A 27,565-nucleotide genomic window follows, 5' to 3' on the forward strand; every position below is an offset into this window, starting at 1 on the left:
TCTGCCTGGTTCCCTGAACCTCCCTTCTCTCAGGGAGGGAACCGCCAGAAGGCCCTTGGCACTGGACCACATAATGACAGCACCAGAGCCTTGACAGCGGATTCATAGCTGTCAACTTTTCCCTTTTCTTGCAAGGAATCCTATAAGGGAATTTCCCTTTAAAAAAGGAAAACGTTGACAGCTATCAGCGGATTGCAGATGTGGGCATTTCAACAGAGGCTGGATGGCTACCAGGGATGCTGCAGTGATTTGATTTCCTCCTTCAGTCTTTGGGATGGAACACAATGCAGCCGCCCCTGCCCAGCTATGCTAAAACCTTTTTAAATGTCCCCGTTGCGTCCTATGGGGAGCAGTCCCTTGTAGGGTGGGTGGAAAGGGGTCAGAAAGCAACCCGGAAGTCCTGCCCTATGAAAATTGTATTGTCAGTCTACCACTTTCATAAGTCTATGATGACACTAGAAACACGAGTGTGGTGGTGGTGGGGAAACCATGGTAACTGCGGCGCAGGCGCAAAACGCCTCCTCTACGTCACCGGCCCTAGAAAGATGGCGTTGCGAGGCTCGTCTGCGCATGTGCGGGTCGTGAGGGAGCGCGACTCCCGGCAACGGCAAAGATGTCGGCGCAGGGGGACTGCGAGTTCCTGGTGAAGCGGGCGCGGGAGCTGGTCCAGGGGGACCTGTGGGCGGCCAAGGCCTGGCTTATCACCGCGCGGAGCCTCTACCCCGCCGACTTCAACATCCAGGTCGGTGAGGGCGCGCCAGGCTCCGTGCGGCCTACCCTCAACGGCTCCTTTTTCCCACAGTGCTTTGCGCGCCGCAAGCCCCGTGCTCCCTTTTTTCGCTGCTGTTCTTCGGTCTCAGCACCATAGAGATAGGAACGCTTAGCACGCCCGGTTCATTTACCTATTTGGGGGCAGCGCTTCCGACTTACCATGTTTTCTTTTCCCTACTTTTTTTCTTTTGCCTGCTTGTTTAAAGAGCTGAAAAGATGGGAAAGCTGCTCTTGGGAGGCGGTGGAAAAATCCAGGTTTCTGCCATACGAGTCGTTGGGTAGCAAGAGTGCCCACCCTCAGTAGCAGAAGCCAATAGCAGTTATCGTGCCTGGAGGCGGTTGGAGGATGGATGGCGGCTAATGGATTGAGGTTGAATCCTGACAAGACAGAAGTACTGTTTTGGGGGGACAGGGGGCCGGCAGGTGTGGAGGACTCCCTGCTCCTGAATGGGATAACTGTGCCCCTGAAGGACCAGGTGCGCAGCCTGGGAGTCATTTTGGACTCACAGCTGTCCATGGAGGCACAGGTCAAATCTGTATCCAGGGCAGCTGTCTACCAGCTCCATCTGGTACGCAGGCTGAGACCCTATCTGCCTGCGGACTGTCTCGCCAGAGTGGTGCATGTTCTGGTTATCTCCCGCTTGGACTACTGCAATGCGCTCTAAGTGGGGCTACCTTTGAAGGTGACTCGGAAACTACAACTAATCCAGAATGCGGCAGCTAGACTGGTGACTGGGAACAGCTGCCGGGACCACATAACACCAGTCTTGAAAGACCTACATTGGCTCCCAGTACGTTTCCGAGCACAATTCAAAGTATTGGTGCTGACCTTTAAAGCCCTAAACGGCCTCGGTCCAGTATACCTGAAGGAGCGTCTCCACCTCCATCGTTCTGCCAGGACACTGAGGTCCAGCGCCAAGGGCCTTCTGGCGGTTCCCTCACTACGAGAAGCAAAGCTACAGGGAACCAGGCAGAGGGCTTTCTCGCTAGTGGCACCCGCCCTGTGGTACGCCCTCCCACCAGATGTCAAAGAGATAAACTACCTGACATTTAGAAGACATCTTAAGGCAGCCCTGTTCAGGGAAGTTTTTAATGTGTGACACCTTAGTGTATTTTTGGTCTTTGTGGAAGCCGCCCAGAGTGGCTGGGGAACAAATAATAAATTATTATTATTATTATTATTATTATTATTATTATTAGAATTTGTTCACTGCTTTATTCTGCCCTGGGCAGCCCAGAGTGGCTCACAGCGAAGCAACCTCCCCCTTCCCCCGCCACGTAGATACCTTAAAACCATGGGTTGGGGAAGAAATACATTAGAATAATTATTTAAAAATAATAATTTATTATTTGTACCCCGCCCATCTGGCTGGGTTTCCCCAGCCACTCTGGGCGGCTTCCAACAAAGATTAAAAATACATTAAAAATACATTAGAAACACCCCCAGCCTCTTCTAAAAGGCCATAGATTGTTTTAACTAGCCAAAGGGCTGTCTTTGTTTTAAGGCTTTCATCAGGTAAAGGTTTTTGATGGATTGGAATGCTTGTTTGCTTCTTTATGTTTTCGTTGATCCTAATATGCTAAGGTTACCAGATTTTTTTCAATGAATCCGGGGACACTTTTCAACTTCCTACTAAATAGATGGATTTTGTCAGGGGACTGATTTGTAAATCTGGGGACGTCTGGTAACCTTATTAAATATACCCCACTGCAAAAGTGTAGGAAGTAGTACAGTACTATAGTAGGATATACAGATAACCTCAAGTGAACTCATTTGTTTATGTTCTAGTGCCCATTGGTCTAAATTGCCTGAAAGTATCACACTGCAATGTTGAGAACAGGCAGCGGTGTAAACATGCTCCAAACAAAACACACTTCACATTTTGGTAAAGATAGATTTAGATGCAATACTCCCATCAACTTAGGTTTCAACCCCTACTCTCCAATCTCTACATTAAATTACTCTCTACATTACTCTCTACTCTACATTAAATGCGCAGGCACTTTGCTTTCATACATCTCAGAGTTCTAAATGGAGATCCCAAACAAATAGGAAAAGGGTTTTTTCTGCCTGTTTCTCTGCCTGCCTTTTAAAAAATGCATGTGTGAGAGAGAGAGAGTGCATGTGCATGGATGTTTCTGCCCTCCTCATTTTTTACTGTGGTAAGGTAGAAAGATGTGATACTGAGAAGTTTGATGGAAGGTGTTCTGTATGGCTCATCTTCTGCCCTTGTTTTTTCAGTATGAGATGTACACTATTGAACGGAATGCAGAACGTACAGCATCAGCAGGCAGATTGCTATATGACATGTAAGATGCTTTCCATTTTTTTTTCTAATTGTCTGTAAACCACTCTACTTAAAATTGTACTGCTTTATGGCAGTGTTTCTCAAAGCTGGGTCTCCAGCTGTTGTTGGACTACAACTCCCATCAATCCCTGACCACTGGTCCTGCTAGCTAGGGATGGTGGGAATTGTAGTCCAACAGCATCTGGGGAGCCAAGTTTGAGAAACACCAGTTATAAGGCATGATAGGAAAAGTTGCAGAAAACAAACAACCTCAGTTGGGGGTTGATAAAATTATGTATGGTGTGAATGAAGTAGATAGATTTTGTTAATCTATGCGGGAACTTGTGGTCACTCAGTGAAACTGATCAGGATGGGCAAAAAAGAATACTTGTTCACATGGAAATGCTGCCTCAATAAATGGTGGTAGGTATAAAAAGGTTTAGATATAGTCACAGAAGCGCATAGGTCTATAGCTACAGTAGCTAAAAAGAACCTCTAGCTTCTAAGCTAGTGTACCACATTTGAGGGCAAACAGTTATGCAGGGATATTACCTTGTCTTTGGTCTTCCTGGAAGCATTTACCTGGCAATTGTTAGATTCAGAAAAGAGGAGACCTGCTTTAGTTCCTAGAAGAAGCAAGAAACATTTTCACTTTAAGTAGTGTGGCTTTCCTAGTAAAATTTCTGTTCTTGATTGATTACAGATATAAATAATTCCAAACTTTTTTCCATTCTTTATTTCAGGTTTGTTAATTTCCCAGACCAACCAGTGGTGTGGCGGGAGATTAGTGTCATTACAGCAGCCTTAAGGAACGATTCGCAGGACAAGCAAACTCAGTTTTTAAGAGGTATGCCTTTCTTCCACTGAATCCCTTGCAAAACAGTTGACTTGATGATGATCAGTGCTGCAATGTATATGAAGGCTCTTGAGGAACGTTCCTCCAGTAGCTTTTCTCCAAATTCTCCCAGCCAACAAATTACTTGGCTTCTAGTTTCCACTCAAACCTTTTTTATTGTTTTAAATTCTCTCTTCTTAGCCATACCCCAGATTGTTTGCTTCATTGCAGGGCCTGCAAGACAGACCTGTTCCACCAGGCCTTTGGCCAGGGCACAGCCTGACCCACTCCTTTGGCAATCCTCACAGAGCTCTAGCCCAATGGCTGCCATTAATCTGATTTGAACTGATTTTATAATGAACTGATTTTAGAATGTTGTATCATTTTACTGTTGTTAGCCCCTCTGAACCCGGCTTCGGCTGGGGAGGGCGGAATATAAATAAAATTACGGTATATTTTTATTATTATTGCTATTATCTTCCCTCCTACAGGTTTATTTGAAACCCTTCCAGGTCGAGTTCAGTGTGAAATGTTACTGAAAGCCACAGAGCAGTGCTTTAATACGTTGGAACGGGCAGAAATGTTGCTTCTGCTTTTGCGACGTTTCCCTGAGACTGTGGTTCAACATGGGGTAAGAGAGTGGTGTTTCTTCGTATTTCAAATACCTTTTTGTTCTTCTTCGTTCTCATACCTGACTTCAGATTGGTAGAAATAAAAAAAAGTGGCAGGACATTCTTTGGAGGACTGTGTGATCTTTGTGCTACAACATCCATGCTAAAATTAATCAGAATAGCAAAGCAGTCCGTGGGTGTAGAAGAACAACTTTTGCCAATGCTAATTTAAGACACTCAGAAATACAAAACTTGTTGATTTATGAATATTTTGAGTTTTAAAATCCCCCACTGTTTCTCAGCTTTGTACTGAAGTAAATTGTTCAGGAAGAGGTGAGGCAGGAAGCAATTACTTTTCATTGTTCAATATGGTTCTGGGGAACAAAATCTTGAACTAATAGATTTTAAATTTTATTTAAACTTTGCAAAGGTGGGCCTTGGGGAAACATTATTAGAAGCAGAAAATATTGAAGACCAAGAATCACCTGTCAATTGTTTCAGAAAATTATTTGGTAAGTAAAATAGCACTTAAATGACAGGACTTGATGCTATTTTTAATAAATGGATATTTTTACTGTCTTGCTCATCATAACCCACGTATATTAAGAACAAAAAACTAGATAAATCCTTGGGAGATTATCCTTGTTGGGGGGGGGGGAACTTTGAGCTTTATTGCTGTTTATCTGACTCCACCTGACTTGCGTTACACTTTTTGCAATATTAAATGTGCAAGCGAGACTAAACTTACGAGGGGGTTATGTCCTGGGGATAGTGCAATACATCCCAAATCCCATATACCGTATTTTTCGCTCCATTGGACGCACCGGACCATAGGAGGGGGAGAACAGGGAAAAAAAAATTCTTGTTCTCCCCCTCTAAAACAAGGTGCGTTCAAGGTACATTCACCAGAGCTTGTGGGGCTGGCGGTGGGGGGAAGCGCTGCTTTCCCCCAAAGCCAGCCTCAAAGATCCCTGAAGCCTTTGGAGCGCAGCGCCCCGCTGCCCTGGAGAGGCTTTGCGCGCAGCCATCCCCGAGCTAGAGCAGTGAGACGGAGAGCTCCGCAGTGCTCCGTCTTCCTGTTTTGGCTTTGGGCTTAGCGGCACAGCCTGCATTTGCTCTATAGGACGCACACACATTTCCCCTTAATTTTTGGAGGGGAAAATGTGCGTCCTATAGAACGAAAAATATGGTAATCAAAACACATTGGGTGCAATGCCAGGTGGGATTGCCAAAGTATTTTTTTCTTGGCACCTGCCAAGTGCATAAAGTTGAATGCTCACAAGTTAAATGTTGTGAGCGACCTGTATAATAGAAAAGTTGTATTCTGGTTCATACTGTGGCTCTGAGATCCAATATCCAATAAAAGGGGACAAATCTACAGTAGGCCTGCAACTGTCCCTCGCTGCCCCACAAACTGGCAAGAACATTATTTCTTGGGGATGGGGAGAAACTACAGCATTGTAATTGTAAGGGATTTCCTGGAGTTTGAAAATGCACCAAGAGGTAAAAGCTCCTCTCAAAAGTCAGGCCTGTCAAACCTCCACTGTTGATTTAGGTTCCGTAAAGGTAAAGGGACCCCTGACCATTAAGTCCAGTCGTGACCGACTCTGGGTTTGCGGCGTTCATCTCGCTTTATTGGCCAAGGGAGCCGGTGTACAGCTTCCAGGTCATGTGGCCAGCAGGACTAAGCCGCTTCTGGTCCAACCAGAGCAGCTCACAGAAATGCTGTTTACCTTCCTGCCGGAGTGGTATCTATTTATCTACTTCCACTTTGACGTGCTTTCGAACTGCTGGGTTGGCAGGAGCAGGGACTGAGCAACAGGAGCTCACCCCATGGCGGGGATTCGAACCGCCGACCTTCTGATCGGCAAGTCCTAGGCTCTGTGGTTTAACCCACAGCGCCACCTGCGTCCCTTAGGTTCCATGGAGGTGTTAATAATGGAATAGGTTTAATTGCATGGCAGAACCTTATACAAAGTACTTCAGTAGAGTTTCTTCTGGTGTAGGGATGGGGAACCTGTTGCCTCCTCCCATTTGGGGGGGGGGGCGTATTTCATTGATTTATTTGGGGAGTGACTTTTTGAATGTTTTCAGTGGAGTTTGGTAATAGTTTTCATCTCTAAAATAAAAACAACTAGGGAGAAATGTTTATTTACTGGACTGCTGCCCCCATCATCCTTGACCACTGGCCATGCTGGTTGAAATTGATGGAAGTTGTGAAGTTCAGCGACATTTGGAGGGCCACAGTTTCCCCATACCTGCTTTTAGAAGATGACATGTATCTTTGAAATCTATTGCCTAATTTAATAAGCTATTGGTTTAACCTGTTGTTAGCAGGGCCTTGTTTTAGAGGAGTCTCAATGCAGCTTGTCACTCACTTTGCTTGATTAAATTGCATTGTCAGGACAACTGGAAATCCTAAAATACTGTTTTTCGGTCTTTTTTAGTCTGTGACGTCCTCCCCCTAATAATTAACAACCCTGATGTGCGTCTTCCGGCCAACCTGTTATATAAGTATCTGAATAAAGCAGCAGAGTTTTATATTAATTATGTGACGAGATCTGCGCAGACTGAAAATCAATACCAAGGTAAAAGCACTGGAGCCAAATGCACTAGCAAACTAAGGAATGGAGATTACTGCATGTCAAAACAGTATGTGGGATTTTGTGAGGGATGGGGGGGGGTTGGACTGTGAATTGCTGCGGAGCTCATCTGTGTCTAGCTGTAGAGATCTCTTATTTCCTCCCCACACCTTCCCCAAAATGTTAAAGAAGGCTGAGCTAATTGACTTGAAGGTAGCTTGGTTTAAGACCAAAAAATTTTTTTAAATGCCCATGGGTTCCATTTCTAGAATATTTGTTCGAGTCAGATTTTGCTTGTATTTTAGGATTTTACTTTTGAATAGATGCCATGGGAAATTTTAACTACCACCCGCTTTGTTAGAACCACAGTCCATGATTCTGACAATAAAAAAGTTTCTAACATCTTTAAAAGTATTTGTCACCTAATCCCACACAAACGGATAATATCAGACTTTGTGTAGTCCAGCAGTGCAGCAGCAGATGACCATATAGATCCATTCAGAAGGAAATTGGCGAGACATCACTACCCTAATGGGTTTATATAGTCTAGAAAACGACAGAAGAAGGGAAGGAAATGGAGGTAGTAAAAAGGAAGAACATTCTTAGGGGCCTTTCTTCCATAAGGGGCAGAAAGGACAGAGTGGTTTTCATGGAGCCCAAGACTTTCTGACAGCTGAAGTTGGTAGATGGGATGTGTCAAAATATTAGAGGGGAACTAGTCCATGAAGGATTTTGAAGGTAGATATGAGCAGCTTGTGCAGGATCCAGGATCAGTTTTTGAGATTTGTCCTTTTATTCAAGTTTGGACTATAATATATGTGTGTGTGTGTGTTTGTTTGTGTATGGGTGTGTGTGTGTACACACACACATGCATATAAACAGTGTAAGAGGCATGGACTGCAGGATGTTAAGACTGTTGGACTGATTTTTGGTGATGCTTCTGTTGGTTTCTAGGTACACAGGATACATCTGATCTTGTGTCCCCCAGTAAACGAAGCTCTCAGAAATACGTAATAGAGGGCTTAACTGAGAAATCTTCTCAAATTACGGATCCTTGGGAAAGGGTGTTCAAGATACTTTCCATAGTGGGAGTAAGGTGTGAATGGCAGATGGACATGGCAAGAAGGTTTGTTGTTATTATTATGGTATAATCCTATTATTATTAGTTTTATTACTTTTACTATTATTATTTTTCATCAGAAGCAAGTCCCATTGCGTTTAATAGCACTTAATGGCATGTAAGGGTGTCTAGGATTGCAGGCTTGAAGGTGAATGGCTTTGATTCTAAAATAAGTTCAGAGATGGAAAGTTTCCTTTTCTCCTTGCAGTCACCTGAAAAGTCTCTCCAAAAAGCATGGGTCCTGAAAAATAGGGACTGGGACGTGTGAGTACGACAGATCTCTGTGCGAGTTTGGGTGATTTCTTCCAGTGTCCTGTCCCATCTTCTTCAAGAGGGCCCTTGACCATCCACGATGCTTGTTGAAGGGTGCAGCTGGGAGAAGGCACACTTTCCTTCAGTGAACATATTAAAAAGATAGCATATTAAAACTACCGGATTAGAAAGCCTATTAACTTTGTATGCTTGTGCCTTCAGAAGCTTTGGTGACACATTGCTCAAAATGAAAGATGTCTGCAGATACATCAGTAACTATGATAATGAATCTCACGCAAAATACAAGACCCAAGTGGTCTATTCCACAATGCTGGTCTTCTTCAAGAACGCATTCCTGTATGTCAGCAGCATCCAACCTTCTCTCTTCCAAGGTTAGTTCATGGTCAAGTACTTCATTAAGAGCAAGGGTAGGTTCACCTGCAGCCCTCCAGATGATGCTCGACTCTTTGGTTCCCATTTGGACCCCCAACTGACATGGCTAATGGTCAAGGATAATGGGATCTGTAGTCCAAAACATCTGGAAGCCCATAGGTTAGCTCAGCCCATAGATGAACCTGTTTGGTTGTAGGTTTTTATTTCGTTTAAACCAAGAATCCTGGGATTCTTTGAAGATACAGTGGTACCTCTGGTTAAGAATTTAATCCATTCTGAAGGTCCGTTCTTAACCTGAAACTGTTCTTAACCTGAGGTTCCACTTTAGCTAATGGGGCCTCCCGCTGCGCCGCCGTCACACAATTTCTGTTCTCATCCTGAAGCAAAGTTCTTAACCCGAGGTATTATTTCTAGGTTAGCGGAGTCTGTAACCTGAAGCGTATGTAACCCGAGGTACCACTGTATATCAGGGGCTCCTCAGTGAAAAAGTCAGAAATGAACAAGCATCTTGAGAAGAGCCCATGCATATGTGCATCCCACACGGCGCCCCCAATAATAATGAATGCACTGGCTGTGGGGAAGAGTAGAATATTCCCCTAGCAATGGAGTGTTGCTGTTTTGGGTGGTGAGCAAGCGCAGGCTTGAAGGGAAACATGAGGAAGACCGTAGAACAAATAGCCCTGTCTGCATGTGATGTGAGCTGTCTGAAGGCCATACTCAATGTGACACTAAACTCATCATTAGAATCCATCTGTGCTAGGCCCCAATAGAAATTGATTTGGGGGCCGATAGCATTACCTAGGAGGGATTTTCATCAGGACCATAACAGATTGGGGGGAGAGGAGTCCTGGTGAAGAGAAGAAGAGTTTGGATTTGATATCCCGCCTTTCACTCCCCTTCAGGAGTCTCAAAGCAGCTAACATTCTCCTTTCCCTTCCTCCCCCACAACAAACACTCTGTGAGATGAGTGGGGGCTGAGAGACTTCACAGAAGTGTGACTGGCCCAAGGTCATCCAGCAGCTGCATGTGGAGCAGCGGAGACTCGAACCCGGTTCCCCAGTTTACGAGTCTACTGCTCTTAACCACTACACCACGCTGGCTCTCATACAGCTCATTCCTCTTTGCTTTAGTTAAGAGGGTCCCTTTAGATCAGGGGTCAGCAAACTTTTTCAGCAGGGGGCCGGTCCACTGTCCCTCAGACCTTGTGGGGGGCCGGACTGTATTTTGAGGGGGGGAAATGAACAAATTCCTATGCCCCACAAATAACCCAGAGATGCATTTTAAATAAAAGGGCACATTCTACTAATTTAAAAACACGGGCCGGATTGAGAAGGCGATTGGGCTGGATTTGGCCCCCGGGCCTTAGTTTGCCTACCCATGCTTTAGATCTTCCTACAGTAGCCCCAGGAGTTTGTGATTTGCTCAGTGTACCACAATTGGCATAATATTTGTGGGCTTTATATATTGATGATGAACCTCCTTTGTTATCTCAATTTTATAGATGATAGAGAGATTTAGCCCTTAAATGGCTGGCTCAAAAATAAATTGTGGGTATGACCTCGTGTCAAAATACCTAATTACTTTTAGGAGGATTTGGCATGGGTGTTGATTTCTCCATAAAATTATTATTTTACTTTTGCGTGGTATTGTGAAGTATATGCTTAATAAGTTGCTTAAAGTACAACTAGATGCTTTCACCATACTGCTGAAGTGAATATTCTGGTAGCTAGAAGCAGATTCCAGTGGCAGTCTCTCAGTTGCAACTGTGCTGAAGTGGTTTTCATTTTAAACATAGGACCAAATGCCCCAAACCAGGTTCCACTGGTTTTGGTGGAGGATGTTTCCAATGTTTATGGCGATACAGACATTGAACGGAGCAAACATGTGCACAAAAAGCGGAAGCTTGCCGAAGGGAGAGAGAAAACCATGGTAACGTGTTTCATTCTTGGCATAAATGGGATGTAATTTGGGTTTTAGGATGTGGGTTTGTTTACAATGATTCTTTCTGGAATTTGCATGTGTGTGTGTTTTTTAATACTTACGCATCACACAAACAAGCATTGAATAAAATGAACAATACGAAACAGGAAAAGTGCAAAAACAAAATTGCAAGGATGTAAACATAATAACATAATCTGCAATCAAAAATACAAAACATTATGTTCTCCCAAAAAAGGAAAAAGAAGTACGAAAAACAACACACACAAAAAGAAAAAAAGGAAAAGGAAAAAAGAAATTGACTTCCAACTAACTCCATGTGGATCTTTATTCCTCATATCACTGGTTGTCTGTAATGATTAAGTTTTTGGCCAAACTTACAGGTTTAATAGGAAATTATTCTAATGAGAAAATAAGGAGAGAGTGGGAAGTCTTTATAAATTATATAAAGAGAACCAATTCCCAGATTCATACTTGGCTTGGCTTAGAATAAAAATCTCACAGGTAATTAGAATAATTCTCCAAGAATTTGCATGTATTTTGGTTTAGTAAGAAGAAACATCTTTCGTTTTGAAGCCTACATTGCAAGCATTGTGTGATGAGTGAACACCTGAACTGACCTTTCAGGTTTGCAATGTCTAGCGTCATTGATTTCATTCGGTGGTGGTCCTCAGAGTTGTAATGTGAATAGAATTTGATTTTGCTTTGTTTGTTGATGTGTTGCAACCGGCTGAGAACTCGTGAGAGTAATTCCTTCAGTTGTAGTCAACACTATATCACGCAGCTTTCATGAGGTGCTTAAGGTGATATTTGTAAGAAGTTGTTTGTCAGAGTCAAAGGGTTTAGAATTTAAAGCATATAGTTTGACATGATACTTAAGCATTGTCTCAACCTGCAGAGAAAGAAGATTGGGGCTCAGAGTCCAATGAATTGTGGGGTGCAGGGAAGTTAAGCAGTAAATGAGTGCAATATGTGATATTGCAGACCTTACATGACACAGAAGCTAAGGCAGGTTATTGTTGGTTTGAGTGAATATTTAAGCACTTTTGATAGTTTTCTTGGAACAAACACTTTTTGATTCTGGAATACCTAAATAAGTGTATTGGGTTACTTTAGAAGTGGCAGAAAATAAGTATTTTTACTATCCTGCCTGTAAAGTTATTTTGGTTTTTTAAAAAAAAAACATTGCCAACTTTTTAAAGAGTTTGCTACCAGGAATCTGGGACTAACTAATGTTCTATGAACATATGCTGTGGACTGGCAGTTTTTTACAGAGTTAACTCAAATACAACATTTATGTTAGCCTATTGCTCAGTTTATTTTTTTTAATTATTTAAAATGTTTTACTTAAGCATATTTACAAACAAAGAAACAAACAATAAAGTACACACACTTAACCGCCAAAACTAAAGAGAGTAAAGGGTAAGAAAGAAAAAAGGATGAAGTTCCGCACCCATTTGGCTCCCCTCTACCAGCCCTTGTCATCTTTGAGTCATTTAAGTGCTTATTTACATTGCATATAATTTATTGCTGTAATTACTTCTTTTATAGTACTATTACGGTATAACATTAAGTCACTTTACAAGCTTAGTCTAAACAGTTTATTTTGCATTGGCTTTTGACCAGAGCTCTGATGACGAGGATCCTTCTGGGAAGGGGAGAAGCAGGCACATTACAGTAAATGCAGCAGACCTTCCAAACGCCATTGAAGTACAAGAAAGCTTTAGGCTGGCTAGGGAGAGCTGGGAACTTCTCCATTCTCTTGAATCTTTGGATAAAGGTACGTATGATGGTGTGCTGACAAGCTTTATGCTGCCTTGGTATGCATGGGAAATATATGCTTCTGGAACGTGACAGTTCCATCATGTTCCATCCAGGTCTTGTGCCTTTTGGCTGGGAACTGACAACTGTCTTTTGAGTCCTTGCTCTAATGTGACTCACAGAAAGCCTTGGTGGAAGCAAATGGTTCTTCATTTGCCAGCCTGGTGATCCCAAATGAACTGTTGACATGGGGAGTGGTTGACCTCTTTTTAGAGCAGGGGCTCCCAACCTTTATTAATATGGTTCTCCCCGAGTATAGGGACGTGGGTGGCGCTGTGGGTTAAACCACAAAGCCTAGGGCTTGCTGATCAGAAGGTTGGCGGTTTGAATCCCCACGACGGGGTGAGCTCCCGTTGCTCGGTCCCTGCTCCTGCCCACCTAGCAGTTCGAAAGCACGTCAAAGTGCAAGTAGATAAATAGGTACCACTCCAGTGGGAAGATAAACGGCGTTTCCCTGCGCTGGTTCGCCAGAAGTGGCTTAGTCATGCTGGCCACATGACCCGGAAGCTGTACGCCGGCTCCCTCATCCAAAAAAGCTAGATGAGCACCGCAACCCCAGAGTCGGTCACGACTGGACCTAATGGTCAGGGGTACCTTTACCTTTACCCCAAGTATACACATCTATTATTTTGACTTCCTACAGCAGGTCCAGGAACCAGATGCAGCCCCCTGGACCTTTATTTGACCTTTGAAACTCTCCCCAGACCACACACCCTCCCAAACTACTCTCCCCAACCCTGCTTTGCACCCTCCTTGAGTGTTTTTGACTGGCTTAAAAGTGTATTTGACTCGTTCGTTGCTTGACCCTCTTTTGCCTCTGACCTGGGCCCCCACCACTGACATCTGAACCAGCCTCCCTCCACCCTCCTGAAGGCTTTCCAGAAGGGAATATAGTCCTTGGGCTGCAAGAGATTTCCCCCATCTCTATTCTAGAAGAACCAGGTTGTCTAGCAGTACAGTTTGGGTCTAGGCCTAAGAACAATGTCTGAAGAGTGTTCACTGCCAAGTTCATGCCAGTGTCTGTCTGTGCTGTCTTTACCTGAAGGCTTGCAGAGAGAGCTAAAGCAAGCAGTTGCCCTGATATATTTGCCTGGAATCCCTTTTATTTTGCAGAATTCACAAGAATCTGTGTCTCATGGAAGACCGATACTTGGCTCTGGCTGCGGATTTTCCTCACAGATATGATCATCTATCAGGTAAAAGCTGCAAGTGCAGATTCCTTCCGTTTTACTGTAATGCTTAGCCAAGAATTCTTTTCTGTAGGAACTCAGCCCAAACAAACAAATGGCTGCGTATTGCCTCTCAAACTGACTGTCAGTGGGGGCACCTGAAGCTCAACTCTGTGTACTTGTGCTCAAGCATACAAGGTTTGGACTTCAGGGTTCCTGCTGGGGTGTCAGCAGTACTCAGCCCTGTCCCCAGCAGTAGCCATCAAAAGTTGGGCTGCTCTGAGGATTGCTGAGGCAATGTCCTTTAAGTGTTCTGAACCCTCAGATAGTGTTGCTGAAATACAGTAAATATAGTGCTGGTGTAACTAGCAGCAAAGAGCCATGAATCGAGAATCTCACCTCTTTCATGAATTCACCAGGCGCTCTTAGGCAAGCTGTGCTCTCTCAGCCTTCAGCTCTTCTTCTGCAAAATGGGTGGAATAATGCTCACCCTCCTTAAGAAGCTGCTGTAACAATTACTGAGAGTGCACATGTAAATAGTAGTAGTAGTTGTCGTCTTGTCTCCATTCTTAATATAAAGCATGGTGTTTTTTAAACTTAACTTTATAGAAAGCGTAGTATTTTGTTGCCTAGAGATCCCTGATTTCTGAAAATGGTCAAATTAGAGTGATCTGTCTTTTGTTTCTGCCTCTGGAAAGGGTCAATATAAAAAAGCAATTGCCAGCTTGCATCACTTATCGGCTCTGCAGGGATCTCACTCTCCGCAGCAGATCCTGGGGCAAGGATCCTTAGAGAACCAGCGATCCCTAATCCAGCTTGCAACCTGTCACTTTGCCCTTGGAGAATACCGTGTAAGTCTCTGTGCTCCTCCCTAATCTAGCTGGCCTCTTCCCTTTCTTGCTGTTGACCTGCTGCAAAGAGTGGGATTTATGGGACAGAGTGCAGGTCTCAGAAAGGTTTTCAACTGGGCTGGGGATGCCATCCAAAACTCTTCAAGTCTTTCCTCCCATTGGCTCAGAAAAGGGATGGTGCTACCCCCATAACTTCTATATCATTGCTTGGATGTTGCAAGCAAAACTGGGGAGCCTCCTGCTGAAGATGGGCTATGCTTCACACACCAGTTCTGTTTGCAGAAATCAAGAAGGACCATTTGCTTCTACAAGCAGCCTGAATCGACCCCTTAACAAGATAGTGACAATCTTAACTGTCTAATTATTGCGGCTAATCTGCTTGCTGGCTTGTGTGGGTTCGCTTCTAAAATCGTTGATCTTCTTTTTTCTTGTAGTTGACCTGTGAAAAGGTACTTGATTTGATGTGCTACATGGTGCTTCCCATACAAGAAGGGGTTAAGCTTCCGGAAGAGCAGCCTACAGTGAAGTCCAAACTCAGGAAAGGTACTGGATGACCTTATCTATGAATAGCAGACAAGGAAACTCTGAATTAAAAATCCTAGTGCTCTAGCCCCTAAGTCTGTTCAGAAAAAGTCTGTAGTAACTCCTAAAAATACACCTTTTCAAAAAAGCATAAGTACTTCTTTTCCCTGACGTCCCCCTCCCCCCTCCAGTCAATCAATTGATCAATCAATCAATCAATCAATCAATAAGTCACTGGGTTAAATTATGATGATTTGGATCTCTGTTCTTGTTACAGATGTTATTGAGTTGGGAAGAAGAGGTGGCATTGGCAAATTGGGAATTATTTTTAATGGCTAACTGTTGCGACTTGATTCTTAGCAAAGTTGCAGACTTTGTAACAATTATCAATCTGTCATTTGTCTTTAGCTACGGAGTTGAAGCTCTGGCCATGTACCAGTAAAGCAATTATGCCCTATTGCCTACGGTTACTGTTAGCTTGTTTTAAGGTAAGCTGTTATTCCATTTGTCGTGAAGAAAATATGCCTTGTTAACACTTGGTTTCTGGAGTGGATAGACTTGGTCATTTCTATTATTCTGTTAAGCAGAATCATAGAATTGGAAGGGAAGATTTTTACCATCAGTGGGTAATGGTTACCTGTATCCACAGAAAGAGTTTACAAGATTTGGCAATAAACTTTCTGACTATGTTTGCTCCAAATTAACATTCCCAATTATTGTATTAATCCTCCCTCAAAAACAGGAATTTTTTTTTACTGCTTTATACGAACTAGCATAGTGACTATGAGGCTTTGCTGTAACTTAAGGGAGTCCCTGGTTCAAAGCTTGTATCCTCCATGAACCCAACCAGGTGCCCACGGCAAGCCACAGTACCCCATCTGAAATATCATGATAATAATAGTGGTCTACTTTACAGTGTTGCTGCAGTTGTGCCCAGTTCTGGGCACAATTTAAAAAGTATATTGACAGGCTGTAATGTGTGCAGAGGAGGGTGAACAAGATGATCAAGGGTCTGGAAACTTATGAGGAACAGTTGAGGGAATTGGGTATGTTTAGCCTGGATGAGGGGCGCGGGTGGCGCTGTGGGTTAAACCACAGAGCCTAGGGCTTGCCGATTAGGTTCCCCATCCCTACACCAGAAGAAATTCTACTGAAGTATTTTATATAAGGTTCTGCCATGCAATTAAACCTATTACATTATTAACACCTCTAAGGAACCTAAGGGACGCGGGTGGTGCTGTGGGTTAAACCACAGACCCTAGGACTTGCCGATCAGAAGGTCGGCAGTTCGAATCCCCGCGACGGGGTGAGCTCCCGTTTTTCAGTCCCTGCTCCTGCCAACCTAGCAGTTCGAAAGCACGAAGTGGAAGTAGATAAATAGGTACCGCTCTGGTGGGAAGGTAAACAGTGTTTCCGTGCGCTGCTCTGGTTTCGCCAGAAGCGGCTTAGTCATGCTGGCCACTTGACCTGGAAGCTGTACGTCGGCTCCCTCAGCCAATAAAGCGAGATGAGCACCACAACCCCACAGTCGGCCCCAACTGGACCTAACGGTCAGGGGTCCCTTTACCTAGCCTGGATGAGAGGAGATTTGATAACAATCTTCAAATATGTAAAAGGCTGTTACATTGTGGGTGGAGCAAGCTTGTTTTCTCCTGTTCCAGAGAGTAGGAATCAAACCAACAGTTTCAGTTTACAAGAAAGGAGATTCTGACTAAACATCAGGAAGAAATTTCTGAATCTACAATTCTATGAATTATTGAGGTGACACGAATTACTTTGAATGCTAAGTGGTGGTGCTGTGTCACAAGTCTCTAAAGTCCGCTTGCAACTGATTCAGCCTCATTCCAAACGCCAAACCAGTATTTTTGGAGATTCGGAACAGTTCCTTGAACTTGTAGCTTCTGTTCTGCCTGCCGTCTACCTTGACACGCTGCTTAGACCAGTCCTTTGTGGATAGATATGAATGTCGTAATCTGTAGCCTGGCAGAATCTCAGGAAATGAGATTCACATGCAAAATGGGAAGCAACTGCTCTTAAGTGTCTCTGCGTTTTCTCCCTTGCAGCTGAGAGCTTTCACAGACAACAGAGACGATATGGCATTGGGTCACGTGATTGTGTTGCTGCAGCAGGAGTGGCCAAGGGGAGAAAACCTGTTCTTGAAAGCAATTAACAAAATCTGCCTGCAAGGAAACTTCCAGTATGAAAATTTTTTCAACTATGTTACAAGTATCCTTTTCCCAAAAATGCCCTGGGACCAGCTTAAGCATTCAGGAAGCTAACAGTTTCAGAATTTCCCAAGAGAAGAGGGGTCTGATCTTAGAAAATGTGGGGCAGAGGTCTAATGGAATGGAATTTAAGCTCTATAATAGCTGGGAAATGAAAGGGGCAATGGAGCAGGAGGAAAGAGAGAGACTCAAATATACATTTAGGATGGCACAGGGGGCCAGACACTTCTGTTTGTGGGATAACGTGTTCCTAGGAACTATGGCATGTGTTAACTGCTGGATACTTTTAAGTGTAAAAAGTTCTCTTCCTATTGCAAGACTGGTCAGTGTGCCGCAGCCAACACTGTACTAGCTTGTTACAGCAAAAGATAAATTAAATCCATCTATTTGCATACAGTTAATAAAGGGGAAACATAAAGTGATTTACTAGGACAATAACAAGGGACAGGATTTTGAAGATCACTTGCAAAACACATCGTAATATTTTTTTTCTGTGTTCAAATCTTTCCTTTTTGGACCTGAACAATTGCTCCAGATATTGATATGCTGGAAGAATTTGCCTATTTAAGAACACAAGAAGGAGGAAAAATTCACTTGGAATTGTTGCCAAATCAGGGAATGTTGATAAAGTAAGAAGACTATTTTTTCCAATTTTAGAGTTGATGAGAATATAATTTATGTGATGTGGCTAGTTAAAGCAGTGTACGTACTGGAAAGCATCCAACTTAAGTTGATAGGTCTGTGTCTGTTATACATTTAAAATTCCAGGTAAGCAGGCAACTAAATGCATACAATATCATGGGGAAATGGGAATTTTAAACTTATTTTTGGCATTGGAATCGGCTGTGGGTGAGCTAGTCCCTTCAGTGCAGTGGGACCGTGTGAAGCCTGGCCAGTGAGTGCTAAGTCTCTGCAGGGCTGTAAAAACTTAAGTGGCCTAGAGGGGAAAGTGTTTCCAACTGTGGCACAATGCTAGGGAGATGGTATGTCATAGCCACATAGATTATTGTCAAGCAGACTGCTCCATTTAATACAGAGGGCAGAATCGCAAGACCTTTTGTCTAAAAGCATATAGTCTTCCGTGATTGTAACAATGAAGAGCAGGTAACAAATAATTTTAAACAATTGCAAAGTCAGCAGCTGGTTAGTCCAGGAATCTCAAATGAGAGTTCTGTCATAGTGAAATCCGCAAGTGTTTTGATAAGTGGAAACTGCTACATTCCCTTTCCATAGATTGCACAAAGCAGCTCACAAAAAAACCCCATAAGCTCAGCTGTATTATTTCAGGCTATTGAATGAATGGCTTTTATCCATTTTTAACTTTTCCTATGATGGAAAAGTTATTTTGCCTCTTTAGCTCTATAAGGGTATGATGACTGTTTCAGGGTGTATCCCAAGTTGGGCAGGTGTGGGTTATGCGAGTCCTATGATATTTGGGGTACCGAATCCAGTGGCATGTTCCCTGGTAGCTCTGATAAACATCTTCCTGTGTCCAGTCTCTTTCCCTTGCCTCCTGTTCATATTCCTTTCGGCCACAATTGTGACTTCTCTCAATTTTTTGATTTTTTTTTTGCTATACCTGAATGTACATCAGCTGATGTTTGTCAGTACCAGACACATGCCTGGGTGAATTTGAGGAAGAGACCATTCATTTGACTAGAAATATTCAGGAATTCATGGCAGCCGTGAAATGGCTCCGCACATTGGCAGTCAAAGGGTAGCATGGAAAATGTTCTCTACGGTGGACACAGGGAGCATCCCATGGGAATGAGGGTGAGGGGAGATTGGGGTAGCAATGAGTCCACTAGTCTCTGACAAGGGAGAACCAAGGCAATCTCCGAAAAAGGGTGACAGCTTAATAGCATGCTTCGGCTGATGACAACAGTCTCACAAGGCGTCAGTCCTCATAGGTGTTCATATCTCTGAGAGATTTGGATAAATGATCAAGACGGAGGAGGGAAGAAATAATGGAGAGAGGATCTGGCAGAAGCTCACTATTTTTTTTTAAAGTGGCTTAGATTCTCAGGATGCTGAATTATGAGTTTGTATGGTAGATACAGGGACACGGGTGGTGCTGTGGGTTAAACCACAGAGCCTAGGACTTGCCGATCAGAAGGTCGGTGGTTCGAATTCCCGTGACGGGGTGAGCTCCCGTTGCTTGGTCCCTGCTCCTGCCAACCTAGCAGTTGAAAAGCACATCAAAGTGCAAGTAGATAAATAGGTACCACTCCGGCAGGAAGGTAAACGGTGTTTCCGTGCACTGCTCTGGTTTGCCAGAAGCGGCTTGGTCATGCTGGCCACATGACCCGGAAGCTGTACGCCGGCTCCCTCGGCCAATAAAGCGAGATGAGCGCCGCAACCCCAGAGTCGGCCACGACTGGACCTAATGGTCAGGGGTCCCTTTACCTTTATGGTAGGCACAATGCCACGAACTTCACTTGCCGATGTCAAAATTGATGCTGAAGCTTCTTAGGAAGTGATGGGGGGGGGGCACCAGTGTGCCCATTGGAGCAAGAGGTCACAACCCAGCCCATCTGAACATGCGTGCTTTTGGGGAAAGGGGATACAGCACACTGCTACCCGAAAGATGGGCAGGACCAATCTTTCCTTTCCATTAGGTAATGGAAGCCACTTGCTGATGAGGGCAGCTGATCAAGAATATTGCTTCCACACCTGTTTCCCCCCACCCCAATATGCAGTGAAATGAAATGCATGGGACTATAGAGCATTTTGCTTATCAATAAGTGAATCAGGGCAGGAAAGGGGTAATTCCTCTAGCTGTGAAAGAATGGCTAGCAGACTTGGGAAAGGAGACACTCTCCACCTTCCGCTTGAGAGCAGGAACCCTTTTGCTGCTCCCAGACTACACCTGACAGCAATGTTAGAAATGAACAATCCCCCGCTTTCTCCTTCTGTTGCGTGAGCCAGTTCTCTCTTCCTGCCAAGCTATGCCTGCATCCCCCAGCAAGTCCAGCCTGTGGTTCATGCCAAGATTGCCTCTTCCCCCAGCTGCCTGGGGAGGAAAAGAGCAAGTTGAGAGCCACATGACTGCTAGTGGCTGGGGAGGAGTTATTCTGGTAGAGGAGTATGAATCTGCTCACAATATTATGATTAGTCAACTGTCCGAGACTTGTCTGCTCCAAAGGAGGTCCTCACCATCTGATCCCACCCACCCCTGAAGCCTTGGAGTAGGCATAGGCAAACTCGGCCCTCCATATGTTTTGGGACTACAACTCCCATCATCCCTAGCTAACAGGACCCAGGGGTCAGGGACGATGGGAGTTGTAGTCCCAAAACATCTGGAGGGCCGAGTTCGCCTATGCCTGCCTTAGAGGTTATTACTTCTGGAAGCTGCCTGGCGGATTAACCAGGTGGAGGATTAATTGGCTGGTAAGGAAGGGTGTTAGGGATGTGGGTGGCACTGTGGGTTAAACCACAGAGCCTAGGACAGAAGGTTGGCGGTTCGAATCCCCACGACGGGGTGAGCTCCCGTTGCTCGGTCCCAGCTCCTGCCAACCTAGCAGTTCGAAAGCACGTCAAAGTGCAAGTAGATAAAAAGGTACCACTCCGGCGGTAAGGTAAACGCCGTTTCCGTGCGCTGCTCTGGTTAGCCAGAAGCGGCTTAGTCATGCTGGCCACATGACCTGGAAGCTGTATGCCGGCTCCCTCAGCCAATAAAGCGAGATGAGCGCCACAACCCCAGAGTCGGTCACGACTGGACCTAATGGTCAGGGGTCCCTTTACCTTTACTTTATTGGCCTTTGCCTCTGATGCTGCCTTTTAGTAGGAAGGTCCTCTAGCAGGTTCTGTGTAGCCAATGTACAGTGGTACCTCGAGTTACAAACGCTTCACGTTACAAACTCCGCTAACCTGGAGGAGTTCCCTCGAGTTGAGAACTTTGCCCCAGGATGAGAACGGAAATTGTGTGCCAGCGGCGCAGCGGCAGCAAGAGGCCCCATTAGCAAAAGCACACCTCTAGTTAAGAACAGTTTCAGGTTAATTACGGACCTCTGGAACCAATTAAGTTTGTAACCAGAGGTACCACTGTATAGTTGTCCTGACCTGAGGTTGCAGCATGGCTTTTCAAATCCCTTGTTGACTGATAATAGAAAATTGGGATTACTATGGATTCCCTTCTGGTTAGTAGGCCAACCCACCGTTCCATGTTCTGAGGTGGATCGTGATCACGAGTAGTTGCCCCAGAATAGGACAGTTTCTGACTCCATTGAGTTCCTTCTGCCTCTGCTCTTTTCAGTTGCAGCCTGTTACCTCGGGCTGGATCTGATCTTTAGTTGAAGCTTGTGTGCCAGGCATTTGGATTTGAGGAAGTGGCCCTGCTGCTATATTCTGAGAACCAGAGTTCCCCTCTCCAGAAGGGGCATAAAATTCTGCCAGCTGTCCCTTCAGTTGAAACAAGTTATTCCTTGTGTGTCTGCTGACCACAAGGGCACTTCATGCGGGTCTAATTTCCTGATTGTCCGCAGGGCTATAGCAACTGCATTCCCCTTAGGTCCAATTTATGTTGAAATAAAGCTGATTTTGTTCTTTTATCTTGCATGAATTATTGGGGGTTGGCAGCGCATCTGAAGTGAAGCAGAATGGAAAAGATTCTGAAATGTCTATCAAAGCACGTCCCACCAACTTAATCCAATTATATGTTGAAAGATGAAGATAGCGGGCTAACTTGTGGTTCTGATTCATGTTTGCTGATGATGATTTAAGAGGCTCACCAGAATTGCAAGCTCATCCTCTGTCAGGGAAACACTCTGCGCACTCCCCACCCCATTTCCTCTGCCTTTACAAAAAGCTTAATTGCCCCTTCTCTGGAGACTTTTGGATAATTCCCCTTTCATTAGTTTAAATGATTGTGGGAAATAGATTTTCTTCTTGATTAAAATGCATCAAACACAACCATTTGGGCCAAATTTTCCCCCGTTTGAGGCATCTCTGAATCTTTTATCTGCTTGACTTGCTTCTCCTTAAAGTTACTACAGTGGTGCCCCGCAAGACGAATGCCTCGCAAGACGAAAAACCCGCTAGACGAAAGGGTTTTCCGTTTTTCGATGCGCTTCGCAAGACGAATTTCCCTATGGGCTTGCTTCGCAAGACGTTTTCGTCTTGCGAGTCTTGCGATTTTTTTCGCGCTCCCCCCCTTTTCTAAGCTGCTAAGCCGCTTATAGCCTTTTAGCCACTAAGCCTTTAATAGCCGCTAAACCGCTAATAGCGCTAAGCCGCTAATAGGGTTGCTTTGCAAGACGAAAAAACCGCTAGACGAAGAGACTCGCGGAACGGATTATTTTCGTCTTGCGAGGCACCACTGTATAGCTTTTTGCTTTGTAACATTAACACTAAAGCTGAAAAAGGATTCAGTAAGGCTGAAGCCGGCCAAATATGGGAGCAGCTCTCTTCTGTACCTTAACAGTTGTGAAAACCAAAACGAACAGCAAAACTTAAGTGGCATCCTGTTACAGTTAATGCGCCCAGAGTATGTACTCTAGTTAAATATATGTTTGCAGAAAGAGATCCCTGGGGCTTTATAGCAGAACAAAACCAATTGCTGCTTTGTTGTGTATGGACCCATGGCCAAAGTAAATGCTGCAATGCAGTTGTAAGGATGCTTCTCCCCTAGCCAGAAAAATCTTTTAACCATTTATGTTCGTCCATTTTCTCCAAAAAACTACCACGTCTTCCCCTCCCCACAGTTGCAGACCTGTGTGTGGAGAACAGACTGCCAAACAAAAGGAATAAACACCCACTGCGGCTTCTCTGGTTCTCCCTGGGAAGCTTTGCAAAGAAGAAGGGGATAGCAGAACTTCATTATTCACTTTAACGTGAATAAGTATTTGCTGGGACTCCAGGCTAAAATGTTTCTACATCCGCTGAGGAACATAATGCAGGAATTATTTCGTCGCAGTTCGCAATTCTTTGTAAATACAACATATTACGTAGTTCATATTATGCCGTTGGTTTTGGGGTTTGTTTTAACTTGCAGTGGCTTCTCCAATACTGCATTTGGGAGCCCCAAACCTACTGGATTTAGTTCATTTTGCTTTCCTAATCCCAAACAAAAGATCCATTGTGTGCCTTCAGGACTAGGATTTGGGCTCTTGGTCTGCAGCCCCTTCCCTCTTTTCTGTGTCTGGAGCGTTGATTTTTGTAGCACAGGGGAAGTTGGTGTGAGTATTTGAATGCTGCTGTTTGCTGTTTTTTAAAGGACTTCTAGCCCTCCGCTGGGGTTACTGCAGCAGGAATTCATGCCTTTACTACAGCCCAGCATGCAGACTGCTGACAGGTACCACGCAGGGGAAATTCCCTGCTCATAGTGTGCTGTCTTTTTTGTCAATATGTTTTACTGCCCATGGTTATCAGCCCTTTGTTAACTCAGTAGTTTTTATCCATGCTTTCGTTCTCCATTTGTGCCTTACATCACTTGGAAAGCCATCTTTTTACAGTTGTTAACATTTTTGTTGTTTTTCCATAAGTTACCGGCACATGTATGTTACTCTATTTTTAAATGGGTCTCTCTACAATCAAACAAGAATGGTGCCCCAGATAGATTTTTGTGGACAGTCCAGTCTGTTATTTTATTCAAATACTCCAATTTGGGTAAAGAAGCCTCCCCCCCAATTGTTAAATATGTTAATTATGCTGCTAGGTTCTCTTGCCTTTTACCCTCACCTGTACTTGCTTGCTTCTGTTTTCTTTGCGTCTAAGATCTGGATTTTTTTGGCCATCAGCAGTTAAAAATTCCATCCAATGCACATTTCTGCTAATAATCCTTCAGCACTGCAAAAATATGTTGGCCGTTTTCTGTCTGCAGTTTGCACAGGAATAGGAAGTTATTCCCCACCTCTCAAAATGTCGCTTGGGCAAGATGGAGGCACTGAAAAAGCAGGGCATAATACCGTTTAAAATACTAGGTTTTGGGGGGAGCAAGTCTCATTCAATAGGACTTACTTCTGAGTAGACATGGTCAGGATTATGCTGCGAGGTGTGCAGGGGGAAAAGTCATTTTCAATCTAGTTAGATGCATTTACTTAATGAAGCCATCTTTTTCAGGGGGTGCACACACTTATATCCACTTGTTGTGGGGTAGTGTGTATTGGATTTTGGGTAAAGATTGTCACAATAACATATAAGATTAGGTGGTATACGAGTCCTGCCTGCTGCCTGTGTCCCATTCTTATTTTGGAAGTCTCTGCAACCGGGCATTGCAGCTCTGCAATGTCCTACTTAGCACAAGGAATGCTGTAGCAGTGTTTAGTAGATGTGTAACTGTTAGAGCCTAACAGTCCTTTCTCTTATTGACATCCTGATTCCCAATCCATGGATTGAACCCTTTTTGCATGTTTTAAGAGCCCTGGAAGGCACATCTTCCCCTTCCCTCCCAAACTGCCTGAAAATTAGTGGGTCAGTTGCAGCAGCAGGGGGAGCAAATTCTATTATCCTCATATGCTGATGGGGCAGTTTTGCAGCTCTCAGACCTGTAGTACTATTTGTTAAAGAAGCTTAGTGTTATGACCAATAATAATGGGACTGTTGATTTCTCTGGCCTTACTGGGCTTCAAGACCCAATAAATTTCTCTGAGTTAGTCTTCGGGCAGGGATCAGATTAGTTGCTAACATCTCCAACTTTCTGCGGTCGCATGATGCTCATTTCTTAATCTGTTTTTACCTTGCCTTGAGCGAAATTACACTAGAAAGCAGCTTGTGTTGGTTCTTTCACTATTTGACACACCAACATGAAAATACCATTCATAGCAGTTGTTCTTTTATACATGAAAAATCCTTGACTCTCACTTGCTAGGGTGTTGCCCAGAGGTTTAAAAATCAGGCGGAGATTTGTTGTATAATTTTGTGATAAAATTATGGCATTCCTGGAGAACAGGGGGGTTTTTTTCTTAATGAATGTTCTTAGAAAGGCTAAGCTGGGAAGCTAGGTTCCACAAAAACCCACACAGAATGCAAAAATATTTAAATGGAAATGGTAGCTCCATGCCGTTTTAATTATTTTGTGTATTATAATTGCAGGCATCACACAGTTACCAGGGGAATAACCAAAGGCGTAAAGGAGGATTTCCGCCTGGCAATGGAGCGCCAAGTGTCGCGCTGTGGGGAAAATCTGATGACCGTGTTGCACAGATTCTGCATCAACGAGAAGATCTTGCTCCTTCAGACGCTGACCTGAGTGCCATGAACTTTCTACTGGAACATCTTGCTAAGAATAGACAAGCAGAGTAGAGAGCCATGTGGTTGCCTTGATGTCGGACTGGAATTCCCCTGAAATCCATAGCTCAGCTTGCTGAAGGAGTGCTGGTTGAGCATGGTTAACTAAAGTCTCAATGGGCGGTTCATACCACCAAAACTTCAAGCACCATTCAGTAAAACCTTTGAGTTGTGTACTGTAAATAAAAAGGTTTTTTTTAAAAAAAATGCATTTGAAAGTTACGTTTTTGATAAAAGGTGCTGGGTTTCAGCCTTAAACTCTAAGACTCTCAGGGCCCCTTCCAACTCTACAGTTCTACGATCCTACAGTCCCCATTTGTGCGTCTTGGAAGAGGGAAGAATGAATGGTTATTAGCTCAAGGTGTCATGCAGCAAAGAATCTATAACTGGGTGGAATTACGGTCAATTTTTTTCTGAGGCGATCAGGATGAAGGAAGCTAGCGGGTCAAAAAGGCACGGCTGAGACAAGGTCTCTTAGCTCATTGGTTTGGCCTAGTCCGGTCTATCTTGGGATGGAGCTATGCTGGAGCTTCAAGAGCTTATTGAGTAATGTCCCACAAACAGCAACAGCATGCAGATGAAAAGGTTCCTGGTTGACTTCTGCCAGTCTCAGGCACAGTTGTTTGGCATGGTAACAGTCTCTTTCTTAAAAAATATTTTTTATTTTCTTCTGCGTCTTCATGTGAACCACGCATGTAACAGAGTGACTATCAGCTTGTGAAAGTCCTTTCAAATTGCTCAGGTTTTAAAAGCTGTTCAGTGTGTCGAGTTAGAAATGGAATGATACACTAAATATGTAGAAGCCTTGATTCAGCTAAATGGCGAGTCGGTCAGCAAATTTTAAATACGTGAGTCTCTTCGAGATGACCTGGAATGTAAACAAAACACACAATCCCTTTTTTAAAAAAAAAAAAAAGTAACATCAATATGCTGGGAGTAATTAATCCAGTATTCTTATGCCACAAGTATCTTTGGCTTCTTCAGTTAGATTTTCCAGAATATTCTCTTCCTGTAGAGTATATATGCAATGATAACCCATAAAGATGTAGCAGTTAGGTTCTGAGCCAAGTGTTCGCTGTGGGATTGTGTATTCTGCATCTTCCACTTAAAAGGAAAGTAGTTTTCAAATACTTCATGCCCAACGTAGACGAGAATGGAGTTCATACCTTTGAAAGAGACCAAGAATGCCATCAGAAAAATTGCATGTTACAGCCATACTGCATGACAGGAATTGTTAAGCTACAGAACACAACTGCCGACATTTTGGACCTGAGATAAAAGTGATGTAGGCTGTTGCTGCCAAACTCAAGAGTGGAGTTGAGCAAAACAACATGCTTTAGGGGCATGTCTGTGTAGTCTTCTGCTCTTGACGCCATGTTTTAGTGACAAAACAAGGCTGGGAAATGTTTTATCAGTGTGTCGCATACAATAATTTTGGGCTGCTGCCTGAACCTGCAGTCTGTGCTCTGTGATTCCCCTCATTTCTCTTTACTGCACTGCCACCACTGAGTCTCATGGCCCAATTGGATGAAACATTTTCCATTTGGCATCCAAACACCTGCCTGTCTCTCCCCAATATCCTTACGTTTTTATCTCGCAAATGGGAGGAGACTCCCAAAAGGATTGCCATTAGGGTTTCACGAGACTCACATTTTTATCCTTTCCCTAATTTTTCTGGGTTTGTCAGTTTATTCAGGGTCAAACTAGACAGCTGTGTGAACCATCTCCCACCATTTTTTTTAAACCAAGCAAACTTAAAAGCAGTATCGTAAACTTTGACGGGGAGTAGAAGAGTAGCAAGTTTCTGCTCAAAATCTCACATACTTCATCTGCTTTTTCATCCTACAGGAGGATGAATATGGCTCTGTTTCCCTCCCCTTAGAGAAGCTTAGAGCTTAGAGAAGCTGACTAGGAAAGATGATTTTGAGGGAATGAATGATTGGAACAGAGAGGCTTAAGCA

At 43.9% G+C, this 27,565-nt stretch overlaps 2 protein-coding genes across 4 annotated transcripts in view; one reads left to right on the top strand and one right to left on the bottom strand.

The window, feature by feature from the left end:
* Nucleotides 1–542: 542 nt before the first annotated feature.
* Nucleotides 543–26,248, top strand: INTS10 (integrator complex subunit 10). 3 transcript variants are annotated; one of them, XR_014557442.1, is made up of 18 exons: nucleotides 549–742; nucleotides 3,014–3,081; nucleotides 3,803–3,906; nucleotides 4,386–4,525; nucleotides 4,936–5,017; nucleotides 6,953–7,093; nucleotides 8,042–8,213; nucleotides 8,682–8,851; nucleotides 10,648–10,781; nucleotides 12,417–12,570; nucleotides 13,725–13,807; nucleotides 14,479–14,631; nucleotides 15,066–15,174; nucleotides 15,562–15,641; nucleotides 17,217–17,350; nucleotides 17,914–18,007; nucleotides 23,593–23,670; nucleotides 25,410–26,248. XR_014557442.1 is itself a non-coding variant. In XM_083709347.1 (18 exons), exons 1-18 carry the CDS (start codon nucleotides 614–616, stop codon nucleotides 25,564–25,566), a joined length of 2,211 nt encoding a protein of 736 aa, XP_083565473.1. In that variant the 5' UTR covers nucleotides 553–613; the 3' UTR covers nucleotides 25,567–26,248. The 3 variants fall into 3 exon arrangements, 2 of the variants coding, with proteins under 2 accessions (XP_083565474.1, XP_083565473.1); XM_083709347.1 differs by having other exon boundaries at nucleotides 553–742; nucleotides 17,217–17,379; XM_083709348.1 differs by lacking the exon at nucleotides 23,593–23,670 and having other exon boundaries at nucleotides 543–742; nucleotides 17,217–17,379.
* The window catches only part of HGSNAT (heparan-alpha-glucosaminide N-acetyltransferase), a 39,305-nt gene continuing 37,089 nt past the window's right edge, over nucleotides 25,350–27,565 (bottom strand). Inside the window, exon 18 of the mRNA XM_083709405.1 lies at nucleotides 25,350–26,770. Coding sequence (XP_083565531.1) covers nucleotides 26,589–26,770 — 182 coding nt within the window. The 3' untranslated portion in view covers nucleotides 25,350–26,588. The remainder of the gene's footprint in view (nucleotides 26,771–27,565) is intronic.

The sequence above is a fragment of the Podarcis gaigeae genome (assembly GCF_964106915.1).
Source record: "Podarcis gaigeae genome assembly, chromosome: 13".
NCBI classification, from domain to species: domain Eukaryota; kingdom Metazoa; phylum Chordata; class Lepidosauria; order Squamata; family Lacertidae; genus Podarcis; species Podarcis gaigeae.